A 13,749-nucleotide genomic window follows, 5' to 3' on the forward strand; every position below is an offset into this window, starting at 1 on the left:
TGTCATAAAATGTGTTACTGCTATAGAATTAATTTGTATCACTTCAAAAACAAAAAATTATATATATATATATATATATATATATATATATATATATATATATATATATATATATATATATATATAAAATTTTTTTACTTATATTTATACATATCAGCAATAAAATATACCCGTGCTGCCCTGTGTTATGTTGAGGCTTCAGTGTTTGTGGATCTGTTATTGATCACATGATCGAGGCTGGACTGGCCGCGGCTGAACTGGGTGCGGGAACAGAAACTTGCACTTGGGTCGATGTGCCTCCCCTTGTTTGGATGTAAGCAGCGCGGCTCTGCGTTCCCCCTAAACGCACGGATCTCTGCTCTCAGCCCGGGTCTTTTACCCCCGCATTTACAACAAACCCCCAGCCCAGCCATGAGCCCCCCTTCGTCTCCCGGCCACGCTATGGATCGCACCCCAAATAACGCGCTCGTCGCTTGAGACGGAAACATAACAGGCTTGTTTTTGGGAGTGACTCACCTCCCCTTCCCCAGAGTTTGATTCAAAAAGAGTTCAGAACCAAGATGGCCGCCGATCCCATGCAGGTAGGAAAAGTTTTGTGTAATTTGTGCAATATTGATCTAAAGAGTCTTTAAGTGTGCACGGCGACTTTTATTGCTTTAAACACGCAGTTATGCGCCCTCTCTCTCGCGCACTCTTTCAAACCACTACTTTTCTTCGGTCGGGGACGAGCTGAGCTGCTCCCTCCGAGAGCTTATGACACGGGAAAACAGGGAACGGGGCCTGGAAAACACTTGTGACAGGAGTTTAGGCATGTATTTTTACCCATGCGGTCAGAGTAGTGTCCCCACATACAGTTTGCCTGATTTGTGCCATGATTCTTTCTTGAAAACACGGAGTTGTGATGGATTGGCTGTGTCTCAAAATCTAGTGTGCTGACTACCTAGACAGCAAAATGAGTTCGGGGTAGTTTTTAACCGATTTAAATGAACCGTTGTTAAGTCCGCTGACTCTACATACTATAGTAAAGTTTACGTTACTAGTGTAAAGTCTTGTATGAAGCGTTATTTTCTATAGGCTTTATTGTTTTGGGGGTTTTCTACAAACGAGTTGCTATAACGTTAGTCCTTTTGATCACTTGTCTTTTTGTTCAGTGCTTCAGTTTTGTTTCTAAATTTGTTAGTCTTGTCATGATGAAACAAAGGCGTTTTTTTAGTGAACACTTGCCTTTTAACACAGTGAGTCGTTCTTTAAACCAAAATCCAAAACCATCTATATATAGACGTGTGTTATTAAATATCAGTTTAAGAGACTTGTGTCTAAGACATCATAAAGTCAAGATAATGTTTTTTGGCAAACAGGTGACATTTCAATAGTTGCAGTCATCCGTCAGCCATTATGACTGCACTATATTAAAATAGTGCATGATTGTTGAAGGACTCATCTAAACCCAGTGTGTCATTATTTCTACAATTGTTAAAGGTTTGAGTCCACATACTTGCACTTTTTATATCATTCACAGAAACAGATTTCAGCTTTCCACTTTTATGCAAAACCGTCTTGGCAGGCGTAATTTTTATGCCAGTTTATTAAAATTCTGAGGAGTCTGCTGGAGTGTTTTTTTTAGCTGTTGTAAACTGGAAATGACACTGTTGTTACTGAAACATGTTTTGTCAGCGTTGTTCCCAGAACTGACAATTCCAAGAGTGTACTTAAATTAATATATTATGGAAAGTGGAAGAGAGACGTTTGTGGCATAATAAGATTTTATATTGTGATTGAGAGGTCTGGAGACATTGTTGGATGAAGTGCTCTTCTCCCCCTCTCGTCAGTTTGAGTTTAATAAGCAAAACATGTTATTAATGGAGACATTTTTAGTCCTGTATATTGTGTTGTATTAATATAGATCTGTATTTGTCCTGTGGTCTGGGAGGAAGAGAAGCTGCACCTGGCTCATTCTTCTAAAATGTAGGAGAGGACGTTTCTATGACCTTCATTTGACCCCTGAGTCAGTGCTGTATGTGCAAGTTGAGTGTTTAAAACATTCATCTCAGGGTTTATTTATTTATTTATACAGTTCTTTTTTCTCAGAGTGAGATTTCATGCACGGTGAATATAAACATAAGGGTCATCAGAGACTAAATGTCAGATGTTTCAGTCCAGTTCTACTTTTAGTTTTAACTTCATATGCTCAAAATTATAATTTTGAAGTGGTTTAGCGATGGTTTGGTGTGTTTTCTGGATAGCAGAGGAAAAAGTACAGTAGGGCTGCACAATGCATCGAATTAGCATTGATATCGCAATACGCATCCACAATAGTCACAATGCAAAGATATGCAATGTTGAGTCTAAATTATAGAGCATATTATAGAGAATTATATTGAGCAAGAGCTACAGAATTGTATTAAATCACTGTATTTGTACAGAATATATCTGATTTATACAAAAAAAAATCTTTCTTAGAATTCTTGCCTCGTTTCTAGTTCAAATATCTACATTTCAAAGTGAAAATCTGATTATTTTACTTAACAAATTGGCAGATAATTTAGTTTAAGGAAAATCTCCTAATTGTGACTTAGTTCTTCTGAAGGTGAAAACCTTCTTGTTATTTGCTGCTCTTTTTGTTATTTGAACTAGAAACAAGACAAAATAAAGTAAAAAAAAAAGCTTTTTTTCCCTATTGTGATTATTTAATTTCTGTACCTGAATACTATTAAACTCCATAGGAAACTATCAAATAGGGCTATTCAAACTATCTTTCAATTCAATTAAATTCATGTTTATTTATATAGCTCTTTTACTCTGTAGATTGTATCAAAGCAGCTTAACATAGAATTTCTAGTAAATTGTGTAAAACTGTCAGTCCAGTTTTCAGTGTTGAAGTTCAGTGTGGTTTAATTTTCACTGCTGAGAGTCCAAACACTGAAGAGCAAATCCATCGATGCGCAGCTCCACAAGTCCCAAACCAAGCAAGCCAGTGGCGACAGTGGCAAGGAACAAAACCAGGCTTGAAAAAGAACGAAACCAGGCTCAGTTGGGAACGACCATTTCTCCTCTGGCCAAACTTTTTGTGCAGAGCTGCAGTCTAGGTGATCTTGTGAAACAGTAGTCGTATTGCAATATATGTTTTTTCTGTGGTAAATATTGTGATATCAGATTTTTCCAGTATCGTGCAGCCCTGAAGCACAGTATGATTCTCTTTAAATCTATTTAAATGCTTCTTCCTACTGCATTTTGGTGAAAATGTGCTGCAAAATATTATAGCACAATGTATTTTTTTGTTTGAATTATCAAGCTGCCATTCGTTTGTTCTTCATCTGTTTGATGCACATTTGCACACTGACGTTTATTCATGAAATAGGGTTATTTAAGTGGCTTGTGTGTTTTACATTTAGTATAAAGTTATTAAGTTAAATGTGTAACAGAGACTCCCCTCCTGTGAAAATAGAAAAATAGAAATGCATTCGAGAATTTTAGTCATTTAAAAAGGGATACACTGTAAGAGGTACTCTAAAGCCTGGTTTATACTTCTGCGCCAAGTGATCGGCGTGACCCACGGTGCATGCAACGCGAATAGCTGTGCATTCATACTTTTGCGTGCTGTTTCTGTTGCTTTGCAGTAACACTTCTGAAACGCTAGTTGGCAGTGAGGTGTTTATGTTCCTCTGTGTAGAGTTTCTTTGCTGGTGTTTTGTTTTTTCTGAACGCTTCCTTAATGTACAAGTGGCTCAAACTCTGTCATTTTGAGGCAGAAACTGGCAGACGTGCAACAACTTTAACCATAAGGTAAACACTAAGGATGAACTGATACCACTTTTTTACAAACCAATACGAGTATGAGTATTTTAATTTGTGTACTCGCCGATACAGAGTACCGATACTTCATAGATTTGGTTTCAATTAAGTTTATTTGTTTGTTTGTTTTTTTTGCCTGTAGCAAGGATGAACACAAAAATCTTTTAACAGAAGGCTGTTCCAAGCAAAAAATACACAGATTGTTGATAACCCTGCAAATCCAGACCTTATCTATTAATGATTATGCATGGACATTTAAAGGACTAGTTATCCTGACATGCGTCCACGACTTTACACATTACAAAAAGTGTGTGCAGTGTAGGTTACCTTATAGAGTCACTCTCTTGGCATTGCATATTGGGGACGTAAAAAACCCTGTTATGCGTGATTCTTTCCAACCCTATCATATTCACGAGTCCTGCTGTTAATCCGCTGGCCAGGTAATCAAAAAGTCGGCTATATTGGATGTTTAACTATGGGTGGGTCGCGGGTAGATAAGATTAATAGCTATAAATACGCAATGCATAGGCCAACTCTTATTCAAAGAAATCACGCGACCATCATCTCACAATGTTTAATAATAAATAATCGTAATAAACTGCAGAGAAACAAAGCAACCATCGCGGCAACCGCAGTAATCACTTTTTGCCAAGTTCAGCTCTTTTGTTGCTCTTATTATGCCTTGAATGTTAAAAAAATCAATAATGAATAGGCCTACAAGAGTGTATCCTGTGTGTGTGTGCGCGTCTTTTATCACTGAAGTCGCTCTCTTCCAAAACCGAAAGTTTCTTCGTCTGCCTGGCAATATTTTGCCTTTTAATTGAATGAAAAGTTAATTTAGATGAGCTAATGTTCAAAAATTGCAGTAAAATAACTGCAACGTGCGGCCACAGATCGAATCTGAGGTCTGATCTCATCTCGCTCTTGCTGTCATCCAGACATCGATACGTAAACGCCACACAAGTCAAGTCGCAAAACTGAGGCTGGTACCAGCTGACAGTTAGAATAGCTGAAGCCTTTGCGAAATCTATCAAAGTACAGCACTGAAACTAACAGGCATAATTATTTTTATAGGGGTTTTCACATTTATTGATAGGACAGTGGAGATTTACAGACAGGAATATATGGGGAGCAGAGAGAGGGGAAGGATCGGCAAAGGACCTCCAGCCGGTTATCAAACTCGGGTTGCCGCGAAATGAAAATCTGTGCTAAAACGGAAATTCTGGATGAAACTAAATATGATTTGTAATAGTTATTTGTTATTTTAATCAATAATAATTTTTTTATACATATTTAAAAAATAATAATAATAAATTTTAACTTAATAACTATAATTATACCAAATAGGGCTGCATGATATTGGTGCCATCTGGCATTGTGATATTTTGTTTTATTGCTATACAGTTGAAGTCAGAATTAATTGCCCCCCTTTGAATTTTTTTCTTTTTTAAATATTTCCCAAATGATGTTTAACAGAGCAAGGAAATGTTCACAGTATGTCTGATAATATTTTTTCTTCTGGAGAAAGTCTTATTTGTTTTATTTCAGCTAGAATAAAAGCAGTTTTAAATTTTTTAAAACCCATTTTAAGGTCAAAATTATTAGCCCCTTTAAGCAAATTTTTTCTGATAGTCTACAGAACAAACCATTGTTATGCAATAACTAGCCAAGTTACCCTAACCTGCCCAGTTAACCTAATTAACCTAGTTAAGCCTTTAAATGTCGCTTTAAGCTGTACAGAAGTGTCTTGAAAAATATCTAGTCAAATATTATTTACTGTCATCATGGCAAAGATAAAATAAATCAGTTATTAGAAATGAGTTATTAAGACTATTATGTTTAGAAATGTGCTGAAAAAAAATCTTCTCTCCGTTAAACAGAAATTAGGGAAAAATAAACAGGGGGCTAATAATTCTGACTTCAACTGTATATTGCAATATGAATATAATTTCACCAGATGATTTGCGTAGCTCTATTTGTAAAAATTGTATTCGTTTAGATTGATGGAGATGATCAAGTTTTATTCTATGCAGTGCATCTGTATAAATTATAAAAAATTACAGTAAAAAAAAAACAGCTTTTTTTAGGGTTTTCTGGGGAGTCTAACAGTGTACACAAATTGAACAATCAAATATAAAATAACATGGTCATTGTTGTATAAATATTTAAAAATAATATAATATTTCTGTTTTAATCTTTAAAAAAATGACCGATCTACAGATGCACACATTGCAATATCAATGCTCAAACGATATCATGTTCAGCCCTAATACTGAATTTAAAACACACTAGCCATTTAATTAGCTACATTTTATTAAAAGTGAACAAGATGAGAGGCAACATTTTACCAGTGTTGCCATGACAGCACAGTAGCACAGCAAGCAGCAGAAACAAGTATACTACATCGAAATGTCCTGTCAGCAAATTAGTTAACCAAACTTTACTTTTCTGGTGAGCATGTGTGCTGTACGTGCATGGATAAGCAGAGGTACATGAGTGGAAAATGCAGCGGAAAATACGCAGAACAGCTGGAAAAAGGGACTGCTGGGCAGTGCGGAGCAGCATAGATGGTTTTTTTTGTCTGATACTTATTACTACTAGTAATTTTTAATTTAAATGTGTGTGGTGCTGCAGCTTGAAGGTGTCGATAAGAATGTGTTGTTGATGTGAACAGCTGGGAAAAGCCTTCTAACTACTAGATAATTGTGGCATAATGACCTCTAATGAAACGAAGTCACATCGACAGGGAAAGAAAAGTTGCAAAATGCCATCGTTTAGGCCCAGTTTACACTAATATGTTTTTTAAAAAAGATTTACGGCCTTTTTGCCTTTATTAAGTGGATAGGACAGTATTTCAGACAGGACGTGAAGTGGGAGAGAGAGAGAGGGGGTAGGGACGGATTCGAACTCGGGATGCCCTGAAGTGCTACTGCACCATATGTCAGCGCGCTAACCACTAGGCTATTGTGCCGACATGTTTTAGTTTTAAACTGCATAAGTTTTGCTACGGTTACACCTGCCATCCATACTACCTCGGAGTTTTCAAGTGGCAAAAACTGAGCATTTTGAAAATGCTGAAGAGGCCGTTTTCATTTTAAAACACTGCTGCTCCGTCTCGGTGTGGATGGGGAAAAACGGAGACATCTGAAAACGGAGGCGTGGATGCATGGATGAATCTGATTGGTGCTTTTCCCTCAATATTAAGTAGCCTACACAAAGTTCAGTCTTGCATCCTTTCCTTATGTTCACCCTTCGCAAGTTTGATGTGGAAAACAAACTCAGAGGACACATTGGATGAATCTTCAAAGGGAACAGTGTACTTTACGATGTCATTTACATCACCCTGGCTACGTTGTTTTGCTGTCTTAACAATAAAATGAAAACATGAAATAAGGAACTGTCTATTTTCATTTTGATATTAACAACTTAACGAACACCAAAATTGTTGAGGCATCGTGTAGCTACATATTTATAAGACCTTCATCTTCACTGTATGCATATTTATAACAAAATGGAGCCTATAACATTACTGCCTCCTTTCATTTTCATTGAAAATACGAAACATACCCTGTCTTTTGCTAAATATCACTTTTTTTTATAACTAATGGCCATTATAACAGTATAACGTACAATAGGTTTATACAATATAGGAAATAAAGACAAGCAATCAGTCAATGTGCAGAATAAGTGTACGTAGTTACATAAATTAATATATTAACTTATCTTTGCGTTCAGCCGAAACCAGTTACCGGAGAACAAGTAATAGATTTAAAAGTCCAAAGTTGGGGAATATGTTGTTAGATATAGACAACAATATGAATTAAATATCATGTTTAACACCTATAGTGAGCTTATATTCAGTGATAGATTCTTGATGAACCGTTCGACATGCAACGCTCTCACATGGGGTTCTGTGCTCAAACCACCCGCTAACTGCCTGAAGCTCAGACATCCACATACAGTACGCTGCAGCACATGCCAGAGTGTGTGTGGTCACGTGATGTGCGTTTTCAGCAGTGCAGTGTGGACTGAGATCCATTCAGAAACGCTGGGTGAAATGTGGAGTGTGGGTGTGGACGTGGAACGTTTTCATTCTAGAATTTAAATTCAAAACTAAAATGTATTTGTGTAAACGAGGCCTTAGTCTCAGTCTAGAGCTAACATGGTTACATTTACATTGTTTAACAAATCTCAAAATTTATATATTTAAAAATACGTACATTTTTAGATGTTCATACAAAAGTGCATTGAATTAATCAGTTTAATTCTACAGTATTGAAATAACTGACTGTCAGAACTAAATCAGCCAGTGTATTAGTGTCAGAACATCCGTATTTTTAATATAAATGTTCATATACGCACACACGGAATCTATGTGCTGAGAAATACACCGATTTTTTTTATTTATTTATTTATTTTTTTTATCCAAACATTCAGTCTATTTTATTGTCTATTTTTGTAAATGTGTGTATTGTAATTGTGTATATATAGTTCAGTTTTTATATTCATTTCAGTAATATTATTAATATTGACTAAAATGCATGCAAATGTTTATATGATTTAAGTACAATACAGTAAAATATTCTTTTCTGTCTTTTAGTAGATATATGAGAGACTTGCGTTAAGTAGATCTAATTGGATTCGCATTGTAAATCTTAAATAGGTTTAAACGTTTTTGTTTTTAATTTCATGTTTGAAGTTTTTATATCTCCCAAAATCATTGCCCATAAATCTGCAGATTAGGGCTGCATAATATATCGTTTCAGCATCGATATCATAATGTGTGTCCGCAATAGTCACATCTAGGCATGGGACAATAACCGTTTTCAAGGTATACCGCGGTTTGGAAAAGTGAAGATTTTAAAACCGTAAAATTTTTATACTATACTGTTTCGAAGGTATGTGTACTACTTTTTTAAAATTATTTTGTTATTATTATTTTTTTATTTACGTTTTGTTTTTGTTGTTGCTTTTTTTTTTTTAGAACAACAGTATCTCCAGCGGAAAAGATATCCAAAGACGCCATTTTAAATTGTAAATAAATCTGTGGTTTTGAAACAAATGAAGACGGAGTCTTGATGAAGTCAATGATTCATTTGAATTATTTAGCCTGACATATTTAGCTACTGCTCCAAAATATTTTAAATGTTTCTCAAAATAAAAAGTATTGTGTTCAAATGGGAAAGACAGTTTTGTTTCTTAACCCAGACATTTAAAAAGAGCATATTTTAGAACAGTAATAACAAAACCACAAAATTGTGATATTTTTATCCAAGGTTATCATACAGTCAGAGTCTTATATCGGCCCATGCCTAGTCATATCGCAGGATGTGCAATGTTGAGTTGCGATTATAGTTGATCAGCACAGCAGTTGAAAATACATGAGATTTGTGGAGTCACTTCAAAGTACAATATAACAATAACAGAGTGAAACATTATCATTTGTATGTGATTTAAAGGCATTTCAAGAGACTGTAAAGCATTTTGGCACAAAAAGCTTATTTGTAACTTTATTGAAGAATAATTTGACTAAATTATAAATACAGTGAAGACTATAAAGTGTTATTTTTAATTTCATTATTCAATTTCTGTACTTGTATTCTGTTTGACTGTGGAAAACCATAAAGCACTGTTAATTTAACTGTTTTTATTGCTCTATCTATTTTTATACAGGATTCACACTCTTACAAAATCACCCCAATCAATCTAAATGACTTATTTCTTTCCAAATAGACCTATTCAATCATCTGGTGAAATTGTATTCATATCGCAATAAATATCATAGAAAAGCAAAATATCGCAATGTCCGATTTTTCCAATATGGTGCAGCCCTACCACAGATTTATTTATTTATTTATTTTTTCTAAAATTCTGTGCAGAAATAACAAAAAATGTCAACAACTAATAACATTCTAGATTCATCTACAAAGTCTGTGGATGCTTGATGAGCCTCACCTTCACGCTCTCTCAGACCTGAATGAGCACATTCTGCAAAACGGTTTCAGCGCTTTGTTTTAAAGCTTTATTTAGCTCGACTTTCCCCTGGAGGAAGATTAGAGAAGCCGTGTAAGTTCTCTTACATGTTGTCACTGAGCTCATGAAGAGCTGGGCTAAGCAGGATTTGGCTCACCCACTCAGACCAGTTATCCTCCCTGCTGATGTCAGTTATACTGCGTTTCTTCATGTGTGTGTGTGTGTGTGTGTGTGTGTGTGTGTGTGTGTGTGTCTGCGTGTGTGTGCGTTTTCATGCATGTTTAGAGGGGTAGTGTGCAGGGTGCACTGGGAGATATGAATCCAGTATATAATGACTCATGTTACTGCAGGCAACAATTAAGCCTAAGGAGGGGCTTTCCTTCAAGAATGTTTTATTCTTTAATTTCATGGTATGGATGATTGCCTAAGAAAGTATTTTTCCTTCTAAACCAATTTTATGTTAAATGTTATAAAATATTTACAGGAGTCATGATTATTTAAAATGATTACAAGGCCATATGACTAAAACATTTTAATTGACTTATTTAAATATTCTCCATGTCTTTTGTTTTTTGATTAACAATAGCTATGTTTCCATCCGCTCATTTTTATGCGCATTTTGGAGATGCGCATAAAAACGGTTGATGGAAACGCCATGATGCGCATGAGTTTTGAAAATTTGCATAAAAAACGTATGCGCATAACTGAGTAGGATACACTTTTTATTCAATAAGATGCACATAAACTATGATGGAAACACTTTTACCGAACAAATTCCAGTATGCGCATTAAAAAAGTCATGTGATTTTGTTTGAAGAGACCATGCGATGATAAAAATGTGAATGGACAAATCAGCAGGCTGAGCACATTGTAAAACATCTGAAATATTGTTTCGGTCATTCTGAAATGCCTTAATCGTTTCAGTATTGGTGTTATTATATTATTAATTACCTCCAGAATCAAGAGCGTCTGTGCTCCGCATCTCACGCCTTCAAACACCACCATGGGCTTATTACATGTCGGCATTTATCATCTCAGGCGCAAGTCATTTATTAAATAAAGAAAAGATTCATGCAGCATCCCTTTTTATTTTTAACATTTGGCGCCAGTTTATTGGGAAGTGACGATTTTGTTCTCTTTGACACATTCAATGTCTTTATTCGCACGTCTTTTATGTAATGTTCCTGTTTTGCGCATAAATTTAAGTTGCGTCTTTGCATGGAAACATCTAACTAATGATAAGTACAGTCAGCAACAGGAATATAGGCTGCTGTCACTTTAATGGTCGGGACACCAAGGCGATGGTCAGCCATTGGGTTTCATCTGTTCAGCTTGTTGTTTAGATGTGTTCCACACATCGGCTCTCGTTGGGTAACAGTGGAGCTCGTTGGCCCAATTCAGCAATTAGAATTGGTGTCGACCATTGGCTGAAGAGAGTGCTCTTATTAGTTATTTATCAATGAATCAGAGTGCGAGTGTGATGCAGCAAGTAAATCATTCAAGTCAGGAAGGAACACAAATAGGATGGCTGTAGTTTTGATACATTTCTCAAATGTTTGCAAATGATCATACCTTTCAACATTGGGATGTGAAAATAAGGCACATGCCCACCATATTAAGTGATCACCCCCTTTAAAAAATCCCCAAACTACTAAATATGTTCATTTGGAGCTGTTTCATTGTAAATAAATAGTTAAATGGTCAGTAATATATTTTATTATTATTATTTTCAAAAGAAAAAAAATAGTATACATTAGCAGCAAATACATTAGCAAACAGTTCAGCTTATTAAAATTATTAACTATTATAATAAAATAGAATCAAGTTATCAAATCTCATTAGCCGTTTCTTCACTGTATAACTTACATATCTGATTAAAGAATAACCAATGAATCTCTTTAGATTTTTTTCATTTGATTACATTCAATAACAGGTGTCACTTTAAAAATGCACACATCTTATGTTATAATGAAAGCATTCGATTGCTTTTCTAACTTTTTATGTTCATTTAGGACAAATTCAGTTTTAAATCGACATCTTTATTGTTAATATCATAAATTATGTGTATATGTCTGTTTAAACATGCACCCAAAACCCAGACTTTCTCTCTGCTTCAAATCGCGTGTACAGAATCCGTTTGGGAAACGGCGTCTGTTTATCAGTATGGAGCGCGTCAGCTGACAGTCATGCAGCGCTATATGACTGTTTTGAGGACTGAATATAAAGGGGAGACGGCACCTGTAACGAAAGGGAATCGCACCATTTTTATATTTATTTCAAAGTGTTTTCATGCCTAAACAAAGCTAAAGCACAGAACAGACTCGCATTTAAGAGCAAGGGCTGGACTCTGGTGGTTCGGCGGTATGGGTTGCGTATAAGGACTAAGGAGGCTCGGCTCTTTAATGTTTACTTGCCACTCTTCAGAGAACGACTGAAAATACGGGAGAAATACGGGAAAATACCTTTATGGGATGATAGCGGGATAAAATTGTAAAATACGGGAGAATCCTGGGAAAAACGGGAGGGTTGACCGGTATGAATGATATCAGTGTTTCCTCTAAGATTTTTTCCATCTGTGGCGCCAGGCCATTTTTTAACATAATTCTACCGACTTCCTGTGGCGTTATTTCATTGACAAATGTTGTGAGCGCAGTATTACAAGTCGAGATCACATTTATGTAATAGCCTACGAGCTTGCGAATCTCTTTGCTTGTGCGCCGATTTCCTCTGCTCGTGCACAAAACTTCTTGCACGCCCCTCAAATATACGCTGCTCAAGTGCATTTTCTTGTGCACTCTCAAATAAACGCTGCTAAAGTGCGATTTAGTGCGTTTATATTACAAGTATGTCTCCAACATTTATAAGATTTGCTAGGAATATTTATAAAATGTCTCCAATAGACCTACAGAGCAGTATTAATGCGTCCTGAAGTAAAGTGAAACGGCTATACGTCGTGTTTGCTGGCCTCATGCACCTGTGAGTCAGTCAGTCAGTCAGCATGTCACCTTAAAGGGTTAAACAAATAACGCAGAGCACTGCTACAGTTACGGAAAAGTTCACACTGTTTTAATTCACTTACCTTTTTATACGTTTTGGTGCGATTATAACCAGCTATTAAAAAAAAAACAAGACAATGTTTTGAATGAGAAGCTGTAATGTAGCTGTGGCGGGATCAATTTTGGCATGGCGCCCCACCATGGAAGAATGTAGCAGAAACCATGGGTATGAATTATTAAATCATCAGACATTTGCAGGTGCAAATCCCTCTTAATGACACTGAGTACGTTTACATGGACAATATGACAATATGAATCTGTCATGAACAGTGATAATTTTTTTTGATTGCCTTAATCCGTCAAAAGTCCTTATGGAACTAAACCGAAATCAGATTAAGACACGTGGAGTATGCAGATTTTGCACTCTGCTCATTTGTCTCTTAGGTCTTGTTTTTGTATTTACAGTTTGTTATATTTAACTTCCTGTATGTTTGTGTAACTAATGCTGTCTCTACATTTATCTGCTTGTACTATCTCTTTTTGTCGCATTCTTTGTAAAGTGTCCTTGAGCTCTGGAAAGGCGCTATATAAATAAAATGTATTATTATTATTTAGTCACATTATTGAAGTGCAGTGCAGGCAAACACCTTAATCAAACTATTACTGTTTTGTAGTATTTTGCTTCATTTTGTAACAAGAAACACACACGACAGTTGTTAGACGTTTGACGACATACAAATGAGAATGGCTTCAAGCAAGAGAGCACATTTTTGGTGCGAGCGGAAAATGATGACTAGGCTCTCATCCAGTACCAGAGTATCCAGAGTTTGTTGCGAGTGCGAGTCTGTTTGGACACATCATGTGAAGAATTAACTGCAGTTGAACTTGTTGCAAAATTAAAATCGAAACACAGACGAACACAAACTGTTTTTTGTGTAAAACTAATGTTGAATGGTCATGTAAAGTAGCTTATCAAAGTATGTACTAT

The 13,749-nt window shown here is 35.9% G+C and overlaps 1 protein-coding gene across 1 annotated transcript in view; it reads left to right on the top strand.

Annotated features, from left to right (window-relative positions):
- The first annotated feature begins 258 nt into the window (after positions 1-258).
- The window catches only part of pkn2a (protein kinase N2a), a 58,767-nt gene continuing 45,276 nt past the window's right edge, over positions 259-13,749 (top strand). Inside the window, exon 1 of the mRNA XM_056474790.1 lies at positions 259-581. Coding sequence (XP_056330765.1) covers positions 561-581 — 21 coding nt within the window. The 5' untranslated portion in view covers positions 259-560. The remainder of the gene's footprint in view (positions 582-13,749) is intronic.

The sequence above is a fragment of the Danio aesculapii genome, chromosome 2, assembly GCF_903798145.1.
Source record: "Danio aesculapii chromosome 2, fDanAes4.1, whole genome shotgun sequence".
In the NCBI taxonomy this organism is placed as follows: domain Eukaryota; kingdom Metazoa; phylum Chordata; class Actinopteri; order Cypriniformes; family Danionidae; genus Danio; species Danio aesculapii.